Source organism: Balaenoptera physalus (genome assembly GCF_965194825.1).
Source record: "Balaenoptera physalus genome assembly, chromosome: 15".
Taxonomy (NCBI): domain Eukaryota; kingdom Metazoa; phylum Chordata; class Mammalia; order Artiodactyla; family Balaenopteridae; genus Balaenoptera; species Balaenoptera physalus.
Genome location: NC_138894.1, coordinates 96,238,990 through 96,254,627, shown reverse-complemented (window position 1 = coordinate 96,254,627; position 15,638 = coordinate 96,238,990). Strand labels below are relative to the sequence as shown.

Here is a 15,638-nt window from a genome sequence, read left to right as displayed (position 1 = left end):
ACAGCTGCACCGGCCCTCCTGGGGCGAGGCTCCTGTCCCGTCCTTCTGCCCCAGCGAGGGCTGAGGGGCAGAGCCAGGGGGCAGGGCAGGCCCTCAGCCCTGGAACGGCTGACTCTCCCCGGCCCTGAAGTCCAGGTTCACAGAGGCCCACTGCGGCCGCTCACTGCAGACTCCACCCAGGGCAGGGAGAAGAGGGCAAGTGCAGGGCAGGGTGGGCGCCGTGCGGCTTGGCGGCGCGTCCAGGAAGCTCAAGGCTTCTGCTCCTGGGTCTCACCAGCAAGTTCAGGGTCGGCTCGGAGCCGTGATGCATTATGACGTGAAACACCCCCCGAATTCCAAGCAGCAGCCCTGGCTGTCCCTGTTCTCCTCCTCCCACACCCTCTTTCTCAAACAGCAGAAGAAAAATCGACTATAGTTTAAAATTCTCCAGGCAGAATTAGTGGTCCTTCGGGTTTACATTTTTAAATTATTTAAACCTCAAGTTTAAATAATCACAAACAGAACTTCAAAAAATACATTCTCCTAAACTATCCCACTGGATACAACGGTATATGTCTGCCCTGCATGCTCTGGGAAAGACCCTTTGGGTTCATGAGAGGACCAACTGAAACACACTTTGAACCCTAGTATTTAATGGAAAGTTGAACTACAATCTCAGAAAGAATATGAATTTATCCTGTAATATAAATAATTATTTATACTCTGCACCGTACGTTCAGATTTTCGTATTTTGACTCTTCCTAGATAAGCTGTATCTGTACAGTGCATTTTACTATTTTTTTCCTCATCATCCCCTTCCTAATACTTAGTTTCAGTGACCCTCACAAGGCGCCAGGGTGGCTCTGACGACCATCCCCGTTTGACAAAGGAGACTTTAGCCAAAGTGAAAGAGGAAGACATCTTTATGTTGTCCTGTAAAACCACGGACTGTTCTTTTCCTACAACATAAGGGATGCGAGGCCTCATTCCAGGCTTCTCTTAAAGCTAGCGGACCACTTTAGCAGTGAGCCAGTAGCCAGGGAAGCAACTTCAGGGCTCCAGTTTAAAAACCTTACACCTAAGTACATCTAGGTTGGATGAAACCAGAAAGCACAAACCTGGACCTTATAAAATCTGATAAATCTTCCAGGATGACACTGTCATAATCACAGAGACCTTTCCACCGTCTCACTGGCAGCAGAGTCATACCGTAGGATCTCTGAAAATTTCAAACATCTTTTCTTACGTATCCTCAGAGACAACTTTGGAAAGATATTAAGGATAACTTTGAATTTACTCTTTGTAACATTCACCCAAGTCAACTTACACTGTTCTATACACTGAAGTGAAAAGAAGAAACAAAATCAGAGAGGAGGCCAAATCCTTTCTTCCGACCAAACCACCTCAAGTATTTGGAGACCTGCACAAGCTTATTTTCTTCTAGTTCCTCTCTAAGCTCAACACCCAAGCTTACGGCCCTTTTTCCTTCTTCTAATAAGAACGGTAACATGCACACCTGCTTCCCAGGAATTCCTGACCCTCTCAGCCGGCCTGGCATTCCAGTGTGATATTTACCTCCATCTGCACTGCAGAGGTATCTTCTCCCCAGAAAGCAGAGGTCAGCGGTCACTGTGCAAGTGCCACGGGCATCTGCAAGGACATGAGAGAAAGACCTGGCACGTCCCCCGTAGTGAGGCTAACCCAGCCCGTCGCGGCCCCTCCACAATCTGGGGGGCAGGGTGTGTGGGGATGGGCTGCAGCTGACCGCCACTAATTTCGCTTCCATCCCCCAAAGCTGCTGGCTTCCGATTTTAGTGATTTCTCCCTTAAGGAGATTTTCACCGTCCGTGAAACATTGCAGTCTGTATGACTGCTCCCGACGCACCACTTGGGAAATGGTGCGTGTTTCCATTATCTTGACTTTGCTTCCACTCTGCAGCAGGAAGCGTTAATCCACAGCCAAGGTGCGTAACTCCTCAGCAGCTGGAGGGCCTCTTCATCATGAGATGGAGACGGAGAGCCACCAAATTACACTGTGGTGGCTAATCAGCCCCTGGGCCAATCTCGACGGTGATACAGCCCCTATCTCGTAGGGAGCCGGCGCCAGAGGACCGTCACCTCCTTCCTGCTCTTAGCTGCCGCGTTCCCGAACACCCCCCTTCATCGGGGCTCCAAAAGACGCCGGCGTACGCGGGAGACAGGGGGTGATGCCAGGAGGCCCTAGAGGGCTCGGAGGGTCTGCAGCCCCCACGCGCCCAGCTCGCTGTCCGTGTAGACACCGCACGTGCTGATAACACGCATCGCCCGTCAGGGTCGGCGCCGACCCTGGGAGACCCAACCCCAGAGAAGAACGAGCACGCAGCACACGGAGGGGGAGTCGTCAGCAGCCCTTCCTCACCTACCCCCGGAAAGGGGAAGAGGGCCAACTACACGTGTGACACTAGGACGAACTCTCACCTCAGTGTCTAACACAACAAGGTAAAGTTTTATTAATTTTACGTATCTACATCCGATATCCTTCCAAAAGGATTTAAGGCAGCTAATATACATAACCTGGAGCAGGACGGGATGAGATACCCTGAAAATGGTGAAAAGACCACGGTTTGCTGAAAGCATCCTCACGGCTCAGTCCAAGCCCTGCGGGCAGCCCGCCACCAGCTGAGCTGACTTCACCCAGGAGGAGCTCACGTGAGTGGCGTGGCCACGGCCGTGTGTCTGCTGAGCAGCAGGGCGGCCAGTGCCCCTCACCTCAGTGCGACAGGCAGAGCGGAAAGAGGGCCATGAGCTGTGACTAGATTCAGGGAAAGGCACGCGGCACTGAGCAGGTGTGAAAGGGAGCTCACTGCATCCAGTGAATTTAGAGCTGACTCCTGAATCCAACACATTCGACACACGAGGGAATGAGGCCCAAACTGACCTGACTCGCCAAAGGGATGCCGTGAATTAGCTACAGATCTGCAGGCAGAGCCCAGGGCCACGGACCCCAGGCCCACTATTGCTTCCACAATCGCCACGCTGACTGCAGGAGCGCACCGGGAGGGAGAGGAGAAGCATGCCGGGAAAGACGATGACTCTAGTATCTGCAAAATGAGGGGGTCCCCTCGAGAGCAGAAAGGACCAGCAGGAAGCTGCGTGAACACTCCCCAAACTTACTCTGATGAAGATGTGTGTACACTCCCAGCGCCTGACACCACTTCCAAGCCGCGGAGCGACGGCCACAGGCGACTCCCAATCCCCGTTCCGCAGGCGCCTCCTGCAGCCAGACTGCCCAGCCGGGAGGCCCAGTCGCTGCCCCGGGGAGCGAGCGGCCCTGGACGCAACCTCCTCCTCTCTCTGGCCCACAGGTACCTTACCTACCGTGGTCCCCACTTTACAGGGTCACTGTAGGAAATGACACGGCGAGGCGCGCAAGCCCCCGACGGCCCGGGTCTCAGTCATGACTCAGCATCGTTTCTGCGGCCCCACTTCGCCCCTTTCTCACTCAACACGTGCAGTGCTCCGTGCGCCAGGCACCGTCCTTGGCGCTGACGCATGCGACAGCGCGCAGCCTGCATCCTGACAGGCCCCTAGCCGGAGGGAGCTCAGGCTACGGAGAAAGACGCAGGAGCACGAACGCAGAGAGGGTAGGGTCAGGAGGCGGTGACGGCTGTGACGAGATAAAAGTGGGTAAAATGACAGGAAGGCGTGAGTGGGGTCGGAGCAGTGATCATTCCGGAGACAGCGGCTGGGAAGGACCACTCTGGGGAGGCGACGCTGAGCCCAGGGGAGCTGAGTGCTGCAGGTCACGGGGCGGCCCCTCCGGGTCAGGTCGGGGCCTGTGTCCCCACAGGGCGACACCGGGGAGTCAGGCCCGGAAGGGTCTGGGGGGGACGTGACACCAGCCCCTTCACTGCCTTATTTACAGCCACGCAAAGTACCGCATTCCAGAGACCCTGCCACGGAGCCATCGGCACAACCAGAAATGTCACCTCCTTTTCAGGAATGGAGACCTGATCTACAGAAACAGGTGACTTTCCAGTGACCCTACGGCCACCTCAGGGAAGGTGAGCACAAGAGACCCACCGTGCACTAGCTGACCCTGCTTGCTGCGATGCAGACGTGGGCGCCGTCCACCCCATGCCCCCGCCGCCCCAGAACAGGAGAGGCTGAGGGGCCCTGAGGACAGGAGCCCCACGCCTCCGCCTGTCAGCACAGCCACGACCCCAGGGCACCGGGACCGTGTGGCGTTCCTGGACACTCCCGTCTGGCCGGCAGCGGCTGATGGTCAGAGCATCTGGGAGCCCCTCTCCTGGAACTGCTCTCAGCACAAATAATAAGCCAAAAAGGAAAGCAAGCGAGTGAACACAGAACACTGACTGCCTCATGTCTGACCACAGTGTCCTTCACCTCCACGGATCCCCCAGCCTTAAATCTCCAAAACCCACACTCCCTATCTACTGCTGACACTTGGACACCACTGAGGATGGTTAAGAGAACGTGCACGACAGCCCCACATGCCGACGAGGATGCCGACACCGGACCCGCAGCCACGGCTGGCACCACCCTCCGGAGCAGAGCGCGGCCGTTTCCACCAAACTAAGCACTGCGCCGCATGGCCCAGCAGCTGCCCCCAGGCGCCTGGCCAGGAGAGTGGAGACCCAGGCGCGCAGGGTGCTGTTCAGAGGCTCTCTACGCACAACAGCCCGAAGCCGGGGACCCAGACGCTCCACGGGGGAACACTTACACGGACTGTGTCCACCCCACCCGGAGTCCTACTCAGAGTAAGACGGAAGGAGGGACGATGATGCAAAAGCCACCCCCAGATGCACGCGGCGTGACTCCACGTGCAGAATGCTCTCCCGGTGACGGCGCACCGGCTGGCGCAGGCTCGCAGCGGCCAGGGAGGAAGGGCGGGGCGTGCGGGGGCGGCAGTGGCCGTAACCAGGCGGCCCGAGCCATCCTGGCTCTGGGTCCCGACCGTGGTGGTGACCACACAGACTGACACGCGTGACAAGATGCAGGGAGCTCAGGGCACACACAGGCGTGGGTGCGGAACACGTGAACCTGCGTGGGGCTGTGGGCCGCCTCAACGGCAGCGGTGCACGGCCCCCGCTGGGGGAGACGGGCAGGCACGCAGGGTCTCTCTGAGCTGTTGCTACAACCGCACTTGCTGCCACGGGTGAAAAGGTCAAAGACACAGAGCGAAGCAATGGACAACAAACAAGACTTCAAGAAGTACTTTGAACAAGAGCAGCAAACTGGGAATCACAGCGTTCCGAGGTGACTCTGAGAGGATGGGTTTAAATATCGACACTTACCTCCTGACACGCTCCCTTTCACAGGTGAGAGCACGGGTGTACTACCTCCACCGCTGACGCCGCCCGTGGGCAGGCGCGGCCTGCTCCCCCTACGACGGCAGCTTTGATGGAGCATTTGGGCCCGGGGGGGAGCGGGGAGCAGACGACGGCCCCTCCCTTAGCCCCTCGTCCCCTCGTCCACAGGGGGCAGGTCCCCTCCCAGTGCTCACCCCTCTCTGCACTCGCCAAAGGCATGGACGCTGCCTGTATATGCCGGCCTCGCCCGAAATGACTGCGGGTCTGCACTGTCTCACTCACCCGCTCCCCAGTGCCGGGGTGGCTCCTGGAACAGACACACGTGCACGCACACGTGCACACACGTGTGCACAGACATGCACACACATATGTGCACACACTCTTGCACTCACACACACACGTGCAAATGTTTGCTGGGGAAGCACGGCTGCCACCTGAGACGTGGGCTCCGGACAGCTCTGTGTGGTTTGCAGCGAGGTTCTGCACCCATGGGTCGTTTCTCAGGGGGCAGGACAACCCCTTCTGTGCAGACGGCCGGACTCCTGGGAAAAAGCAACAAGCCCGACCTGGCGCCCGCTAACCACTTCCACACACAGACCGACAGACGGAGGCCCCCCAGGGCCCTGGCCACGCGGGCCCCCAGCTCTGCTCCCCCCGCCCTCCCCACCTCCAAACGCAGCTGACGGTGGGGACCAGGATAAGTGCCAGCTCCAAACGTCACCGCATGAGACTCCATCATCAATTCCTCTAGTAAAACTCAGGGACTCTCTCCTCGGGGGGCCCACGGCACACGGTTCATAACGACTCCAGCGTGGTCCCCGCCTGCCCTGGGTCTCGGTTAGATGTTTACACCACGGCCTCCCCGAGAGATCGTGACTCCTCGAGGCCAGGTCCCCTGACCCATCACCCTGGGTCCCTGGAGCCTGGCAGGTGTGTGCAGCAGGTGCTTAATAAACATCTGCTGGGTTAAATTTGTTTAATTGGTAGGGGTGACTAAGAAGTGACTACACGGAGGCTCTTTCTCATGTACATGCACACACACGCACATGCACGCACAAGCACACGCAAACACGCACGCACACGCATGCACACACACATGGACACACACACGGACACACATGCACATGCACGCACAAGCACACGCACGCACACGCACACACATGCACACACACGCACACGTGGGAGTGTGACCGTATTAAGTAAAACAATTACCGCTGTAACCGTAAACACCCATAACAAGGGTACGTTCCCACGGTCCCTTCTAGAAAGCACGGCTTCTTGAGTTTACCAAGGCTTCGGTGACTCGGCGACTCAGGTGAGCCGTGAGTGTTGTGAATGGGGTCTGTGCGTTACCACGGAAGGCACAGCAATCCCGCGCGGGATTGCTTAGGGCACGCGGGCGGCCAGGGGCCTGGGAGCCCTAAGGGATGGCGGCGGCGTCTCTCCGTCCTGAGACCGCACAGGACATTTGGGGAAATAAATGCAGGACGAAGCCTCGGAGGGCTGGGGGCACAGCACGACCTGCACACGGGGCATCCACACTTGGTCCACAGAAGAAGACATCATAAGCCTTCAACCCAAGGTAACAAATAAATTAATTGATGCATAGGATTGCTGAGTGAAGGTGTATTCATGAGGCAAAAAGCAATGCAGCGCTTCAGTGCTGTACGGCACCTGACTGCCCTCCTCCCGGCAGGTACCCGGCAAGACTGACTTTAGAAGAAAAGGATCTGGACGCAGCTTTTCTCAGTACGTGTGCAGCAGGATCTCCATAGATTTGTCTCATCTGGGAAACAACTGGCACTAAGGAGAGAGCGGAAGCAAGCAATTTACGCCATCTTCTTCAAAGAGCAGAGAGGCCTCTGTGGTGGGGACCTGCCTCCAAGCCTGCCTGGGCACACAGGGGCGGAACCTACCAGGCGGTGCTGCCGTGGGCCGCGGGGCCCAGGTGACAGAGCAGCTCCAGGGCGTGTGCAGGGCTCGCTGCATCCTCCGGGGACTCGTGGCCGCCCGGCTCCAGTTCCGCTGGCATCCTCCACACCGCGGCGCACGTCACGACTTTGCCGTCTGCAGCTGAGGGACAAGGGAGATGTGAGCAGAGTGTGGCCGCCCGCCCTGCAGACGGCGCCTGCACACGCAGCCCCGGGCCCGCACCCTTGCCCCTCGAAAGGCCGACCAGGCGGGCGGCTCCAGCCCCTGCTCCCCTGCCCTGTTCCAACACATCATCCTGCTTTAGAAGAAAATTTCATTTCCTCAAAATCGATTTCCTCCTGTTCTTCTTCAACAGTTCTTCAAAAAAGGGAGTGAAATGAAGGTGGGGCGCAGCTAAAGATATAATCACCACGGGTGCAGCTGGGGTCTAAGAGCGGCATTCAATGGATTTTCCCTGAAAGCTCTGTGAGGGCACCTTGCACAGGGGCTGAGTGCCCTGCGCGTGCTGTGTTCACAGGTACGTGCTAAATGGTGTCAGTGGTGGCGCAGGCCCCCGTCCGCTGAGGGAATGAGTGCGGGCCGGATGGCACAGGCTAAGCCCTGGTGGAGGGCAGCCCGGCGCCCGATGGTGACGCGAAGCCACTTTGTGGTCAGAGGCACTGAGCACAGACAGGAGAGGCAGGCCACCTCTTTTCAGGAGCCTGTCTGGCTCTAGGTCTCTGCCCTCTAAACAACTTGTCTTTTTTAAAACAATTTTTCAGTAAGACACAAAATAAGATGAAAAGACAAAACAAAAAGACACAGATTTAACATTATGCGATTAAAAACTGAATCATAAATTCCTAAACGTAAACCCTTTCAAAATTTGCTTTCCATTTAGTTCTAAACGGCATATGTGCTAAACACCTTCCCCTTTAAAAATGGTCTTTAATAAATGATAATAAAACAATGAACAGGCTTCAGCATTAAATCGTCAATTGGTATCACGTGAAGAATATGAAAGAATTGTAGAAAAAGAAAGAATACCCCAAGAAATAAGACAAAAAACCGAAAAAAACAAAGGACCTTAGAGTACATTTGAAAACGTCCCACTTCTCATTAGATACATGGTCCTCCAATCTAAACACCAACTAATCAACCAAGAAATACAGCGGTGAACACAACGGGCAAAACGCCTGGCTCCCCAGGTACTATTATCATAATACCGTTATTACCCATGATCAAATCGCCAGTAGAAGGATGAGGGTTTCAACCAAGGCTTTCTGATCCCCATCTCAGGGCTCAGGCCACGCACCTCACTGGCTCTGAGAGAGTATGGAATTGCAGCTTAAAGAAAAAAGCATCATGTATATTACATATAAACTTAGTGTTAACACAGCCACCTTTAACCATGAAAAAGTAGTGCAAGACAGTTTCTGTCTACGAGAGAAACTGATTTTTTGCTGAGATTTTCAGTTCCACAGTCTTGCTGTAGAGCCCATGGGATTGGCAGTGGAACTCCTGAAACAGGAGAACAACTAACTGAAGAGAGAGTTGGCAACTTTAAGCCGGAAAGAATAAGCAAATGCCTGAAACATTCACCCAGAAGAGGCACAGATTATACTAATCTCCCTAAATGACAGAAAAGAAATTTCTAATCTGAAAAGTGATGGGACTGAAAACATGAGAACTGAACTGTGGCTACAGTGCACAGCATGACAGAAGATGACACAGCAGAAACAGCTACTCCGTGGGAAGCAGCCAGCATGCGGGAAGCAGCTAGCGCGCGGGAAGCAGCTACTGCGCGGGAAGCAGCTACTGCGCGGGAAGCAGCCAGCACGTGGGAAGCAGCTACTGCGCGGGAAGCAGCCAGCACGTGGGAAGCAGCTACTGCGCGGGAAGCAGCCGGTGTGAGGGAAGCAGCCAGCGTGCGGGAAACAACTAGTGTGCGGGAAACAACTAGTGTGCGGGAAGCAGCTAGCGTGCGGGAAACTAGTGCGCGGGAGAAGCAACTAGTGCGGATTTCCCACTGAACGGCTCCTTCTTCTGAGAATTCTGTGCAGGTGTCAGGAAAGTAACTCCTCCTGTAGCTGCCTGCTCACCCAGCAAACATAACTGCCAGGGGGGTGAACAGTTAAATGCTTTCCTCGTGAGAAGAGGAATGAGACGAGAACGCTTTGTGCTACCACCTGTAGCTAATGTTACACCAGAGGTCCTAACTACTTCAGTATGGCAAGAAAAAAATAAAGATAGGAGAACATGAAAAGAATAAAAATACTGTTACTTGCTAATGATTATATGTATAGAAAACTTAAGAAAATTTACACATATAGACATTAGAAATAAAACAGGGAATTTAGCAAAATTGCTAGACACAAGGGTGATATATAAAATTCAATTGGTATCTATAGATTAACAACAAAAATTTTAAAAACAAAATTTGAAAAACTATTAATAATCGAATTAAAAAATGAAATATCCAATAATATCTCAAACTAAAGAGGTGCTAAATGAAGAATACTGCTGAGAGAAAGCAAAGGCCTCAGTAAATGGAGGGGCATACCATGTTCAAGGATGGGAAGCTTCACTACTGTAAAGAGCCCTTGAACCCCAAAGTTCTAGATGGCTTTTTTTTTTTCTTTTTTTGTTAGGAATCAACAACCTGATTCTGAAGTCCTACAACTTACATGGAAACGTGAACCGCCCAAATGGCCAAGACAGTCATGCAGAAGAACAAAACTGGATGGTTTACAATCTGATATTAATTTACTGCTGATACACAGATAGATAAATAGCCCAGAGAAAGAAAATGGAATCCAGAAATAGACCTTACAGAGATGGTCGCCTGATTTACAACAAAATGCCATTTACTGGAGTGGACAAAGGATGGTCTTTTCAATAAAAGATGCTGGATCAATTTTATCAATATATCCACATGAAAAAAACGAGCTGCATTCTACCTCACAACACACCCAAAAACTACCTTCAGATAGACTGAAGATCAAAATGAGAAAGATAAAATCATACAAATCTTTTCTAGACTATATAGTAGAATATCCTCATAACTCTTCAATAAGCAAAGATTTCTTAATCAGGGCAGAAAAAACACTAATCACAAAGGAAAAGACTGATAACACTACTTTATAATTAAGAACGTCTATTCACCAAAAGGCATTGGCCTTCATCAAAATTAAAAACTGCTGCTCTTGGAAAGACACTGCTTTAAAAATGAAGCAAAACTTGAAGAAAATATTCAGAATACATATGTCTGTATCCAGATAAAGGGCTTGTATCCAGAATATATAAAGAACTCCTACAACTTAATAAGACAAATAACCCAGTTTTTAAAAGTGGGCAGAAGACTGAATCAGACATTTCACAAAAGAAAACATATGAACGGTCAACAAGCACCAGAAAAGATGCTCAACATCAACAGTAACTGGAGAAATGCAAAACAAAACCAAAATGAGATACACTACATACCTGCCAGAACGGCTAACATTTAATGTAAAAAAGATCAACACCACCAAGTACTGGCAAAGATGTGGAGCAACGAGATCCCTCAAACGATTGCTGGAAAGAGCATAAAATAGTTCGAACACTTTGGTGGTTGGACATCCACATACCAGGTGACCAGCAATTCCACTCTCAGGAGAGGCTGTCACGACACGTGGCCTGTTGGTAACGGGCTTTGTGGCCGCTCTCTGACTCCAGCAGTTAAACCTGGCCCCAAAGCAAGAGTGGCCTGGTGATGGTATGTATGTAACTGCCAGAAGCCAGGGGGCAGCAATTAGCCTAATGACCGACCAGGCCAGGTTACCAGCCAAGGAAGGCCAACTGGCCAATAGACAACAGGAGACGGTGCTGCAAGGAGTGAAACAGATGGCCCTCTGACCCAGCCCTGGCTGCCCGTACACGCAGGCAGGAGTCCACACGACTGCAGAAGGAAACAAGAGTGAGTGAGCAGGAGGCTGAGGGAGTAACCCACTAAAAGTCGTGATCCTTTACCCAGGCCTGGTCTGAGCCAGTTTCAGACACGGGACCCACGGTCGGAAATACGGCCGGATGCCCCGCAGTCAGAACCCCGCAACACCAGGGCAGGTGTGTACTGAGACGATTCCCCAAGTCTTCGCCCAGGGACCTCGTGCTGCTTACTTGGTGATCACACGCCGGGGCCAGGGCCACACCCTGGCAGTTCAAGGTCCACTGAACCCAAAGCGTCCCATGTCCCCCTGTTACACTGGGGACATTTGGGGGCCAGGCAACAAATGGACAAAGCCAGGTCTCAGCAGACCCAGTGGGCCTGAAGACCCACCCGGACATATGTCATTTCCATGGACCTGACATGGCAGTGGGTAGAACACCCACCGCCCCGTGGCCTGTGCGGTCAGGGGGTGGAAGCCTCAGAAAGTGCCTCCCACCCCATCAAAGGGCGGCAGAGACATGCGCCAACTTTAAGGATCCAGGGCGTGGAGTGCCGGGGCCCTGTTTAATCCGCTCTCTGGCCTCTGCAGAAAGCCCGTGGGCCCTGGCGGGCAAGCGCAGACGGCCACCAGCCCAGCGATGGGGGAGCCCTACCTGCTCACGGCTTCCCTCGGCCTCAGGGACAGGACCTGTGGACGCTGCCCCGAACGCTCTCTCCTGCCCCAGAGAACAAAGAGGCCTGGGAACCGCCTGCGCCTCTGTGAGGAGGAACCTGGGTGTGTTTCGCCAGAGCTGCGCTGGTGCCCCGCTCGCTCCACCCTCCACGCCCGGGAACGCTGGGCCCGCACAGCCACGAGGGGACGCGGCGGCCGCCTGCTGGCGGGGTAAGGGCCAGAGGGCTCTCGGCAAGGTCGGGCTGGGACACACGTTTGGGGGACCTGCTGGTGTGGAAGATGGTGGCAGAAACGGCAGAGCATCGGCTTCACGGAGGGACCCCAGGCTTCCAGCGAGTCACATGCCTTTTGAAAAACTGCTCCAACCGTGTTTCTGGGCCCTGATGGATGGACCGCAGGGCACCAACTGACCGAGCATCACTCCTGCAAGAGCTCAGTCGTACCCACCAGGGCACAGGGCCATGCAGGCCCCGAGGGCACAGACCACAGAACACACATGCCCCGCCAGCGCCCGCCTGCGTCCACACCGATGGCCAACTGGCTGCAGGGGGAGAAAGAGCCTGAGCGGGTTTACAGAAGGGTGGGCTTGGGCGGGCACAGCCCACTATGGGCAGTGGCTACAAAGCAGCTGCCCTCAGGGCGACACACACAGCCGCCCTGCCCCTCCTCTCTGTGTGCACCCGAGGCCGGAGGCCAACCGGTCAGAAGCCCCCAAGAGAAAGACTGGAAGACCCTGAGGCGTGGAGCCGAGTCCGACACAGACGCTGCCCACGAGGATGCAAAACACGATCAAATGGTTAAGTAATACAAGGTCAAGATCGGCAAGTGCTCTGAGAGATCCAGGTGAGGTGCTAAAGGAAGGAGACGCCTTCCCTGAGGGGGGAGGGGACCAAAGGAAAGGGTGTTGGGAAGAGGAGCTACTTGGCCTCAGCCCCAGGGAGGGTTTGGGCACATGGAAACAAACAGAGACACAGAGGCGGGACACAGAGGCGTTCTGAAGCAGGATTAAGGGCCCAGGGACCTCGGAGGATGGAGAATGGCCAACGGTTCTACTTAGGATACGGTAAAGGTGAATTAGAGCTGGGAGAAATGAGGTTTGAAGCCCTCTGAGGGCCAGACCAGGAAGGGCCTTGAAGACAGGTGAGGAGTGTGGAGGATCTGCTCCAGACACCGGGTGGAGGCTGGCGGTTCTGAATCGGGACACAAGCGCCTGGCAGAAGGCAGGAATTCAGTCAGTGCAAGGTACAAGGTGAGTCCGAAGCCCCTCACTGGAAAATGTACACGCTAGAAGTTATCCTGAGGAAGACCAGAAAGTTACCGAGTTCGGTGCCCACGGGAGGTGCCTGCCAACGTCACCTACCCTAGAAATGGGCAAACCTGCAAAACACGCTGCATCAGAGTGTGCCTTTGGTCCTAGGAATACGGTAGGCATTATCAGAAACTCTCCAAATACTCAGAGGCAGATGAAATGGAAGGTAAACAGTACTAAATGAGAAACGCTGGAGGTATACCCATCGAGACATGCAAATTGGCTCTGAAACTCTAAGGATTTCCATATCTATATGAATCTCAACAGCATTCAACACACATCCACCAGCTATCAAAGAAACTAAGGTGGTTTTAAGAAGGAAAACCCGATCTTTAGAAGGAAAATGCTGTAATAACCACTGAGGCATTCTTCTTTTATCTCTGTTTTCAAAGCTATCCTCAAGTTAGGACCTGCAATGTAACCGCCTGAACTACTGCTCCGGTGACCAGGAGCCCCCAGAGGGCAGGGCCTGCCTCCGAACAAGCCCAGCCTTCACACAGCAGATTCAGACCACAGGACATCCACGGGAAGGGAACTCCACACCATGCCTCTGCATCCTACAGATGAGGAAACCGAGGCCTCCGGGACCTAACTGCCTCCCCTGGCTCACACGGCTCATAAGCACCAGAGTCAGAAATAAGATGAAACCTCCTGGGTCCAGAACAGCCCACCGCTCTGAAAGGGAAAATACGAGCCGTGCCTTAAAGGCCAATTTGATGCCAGTCTATCTTTTACACGTAACACACGAGCTAAAGGCACTTAGTGAGATAAAAAGATAATCGGGCAAACGAGTGGAAAAGGCGTACTTGAGGCTGCCCAGTGAGCCCACGCAGCGTGCGGACTGCTGCAGGAATGTCGAGTCCAGGGCTCAGGGGACTCAGAGGAGATCAGAGCCTTTGTAAGCCTCAGCAGCCGCGCCGGTCGGCTCGGCTCAAGGGCTAGCGGTGCCTGGCTGGGGACACAGTCTGATCCCCAGCTGGAGGGGAGGGGCTGCCGCAGGCGCTGCAGCTCAGAATCCCAGGCTCTCTTCAGAGACTTCATTCGGCTCTGAGCCTGACACAGGCTGAGCAGGGTGAACGAGGCAGAATCCAGCTCCACGAGGCAAGCAAGCAACCGCGGGACCAGGCATAACTCGGCCTGCCCGCCAGTGAGCCCGCAGACACGCCCCAAGGCCCGCCTGTAACAGCCTCAGCCTTCTAGGTGCTTGAGGAGAGAGTCCTGCGTGAACTGCATGAACTACACCTCCCGGCGGCGCAGGAAGGCGCCTGCAGTGAGGGACAAAGGAGAGAGAGGTGCCTCACCCCAGCACTAGTGCAGGAGCCCCTCGCAGGGGAGACGCCATCGCAGGGACAGGATGGGGAGGGGGCACTGGCCGTGAGCTCCACAGACGGGGTGGGCCCAGGAAGGAAGCACGCCAGCCCGGGGGCTCCGGCCTCGGAGAAAAGAGAGAGGAGCTCTGGGCGGGTCATCAAGCGCCCCTGAGCTGTGTGACCGGCCGACTCAGGTCTGGGTTGAGCCTGCCCTGAGTCCCCACGGTGAAGAGTCACAGCCGCTCACTCGGTTCCTGAGACAGTTCACAGCCCAGGGCCCCTGCCTTTAGGGAAACCCAGGTCCCCCTGGGGAAAGACCCGATAGCACTGCCACGAGAATATACTGTAAGTTTTCCTCAAAGCCTTCCCCCAAAGAAGCCAGGCGCCTTCCAGGACAGCTGTGCCACGAGGAAAGGGCCCCGTGAGAGCTGACGGAGCCCCCAGGCTCAGCACACCCCCCGTCTAGCCGTCAGACCTATGGGGTGGTGGCCAAGGCCCCCCGCGAAGGGCCAGCGGGCCCAGCTCCTGAAGGTGTACTGGGGAAGGCAGGGGGCAGGACCCCCACACAGCACCCACCCCAGGGGCAGCGGAGCCAGTGGTGAGACGTCCCCACCCATCAAAACAGGAGCCAGAGGCAGCATCACACACGGGCGTCGGAGAGCCCAGATGGCCCTGACCTTGGGAAAGAGCTGGCACACGGAGCATGCTCCCGTCCCCACCAAACCCACAGGGCACCTGCGAGGAGGCAGCAGATGCCAGGACGGTGGCAGTGGATTGTCACAAAGCTCATTGGGCAGGTGACGCCAACTGCAGCCGCGATTCCGGTGTGCTGCCGTCACGGAGGCAGGACGATGCAGCCTCGGCTTCAGACTCGGGTATCGATGGAGGGTTTCTGCTCACAAGAGCAGCTTGGAAGGGTCACCAGCAGCCAGGCCCCATCGCCAGCAAAGACAGCGGCTCCCGGCCCCGGCACGGCCGCACCTGCTCTCGGGTCCTGAACCCACCGGCACTTCCTCCGGGGTGTGCACGCCCTGCCCGCCGGCCCAGTCGGGCCCGCCGCCTGTTTCTGCATGGCCCACGAGCTGAGGATGGGTTTGCATTTTAAAAGGGACACAAAGGGAGACAGGAAGAGCCTGAGAAAGGTCCGCTCGGCCCACAAAGCTGGAAGGGTTACTACTGTGCCCCCATCACAGCTCCGCAGGCGCTGGCCACAGCCTGC

At 55.2% G+C, this 15,638-nt stretch overlaps 1 protein-coding gene across 7 annotated transcripts in view; it reads right to left on the bottom strand.

Annotated features, from left to right (window-relative positions):
* Positions 1–15,638, bottom strand: part of EIPR1 (EARP complex and GARP complex interacting protein 1) — an 85,369-nt gene that overhangs the window by 26,592 nt on the left and 43,139 nt on the right. For 6 of the 7 annotated variants that reach the window (XM_082427061.1, XM_082427062.1, XM_082427064.1 and 3 more), the window contains one exon: positions 7,208–7,364. The exons of the other annotated variant lie outside the window; for it this stretch is intronic. In XM_082427061.1, coding sequence (XP_082283187.1) covers positions 7,208–7,364 — 157 coding nt within the window. The remainder of the gene's footprint in view (positions 1–7,207; positions 7,365–15,638) is intronic. 7 annotated transcript variants of the gene reach the window in all.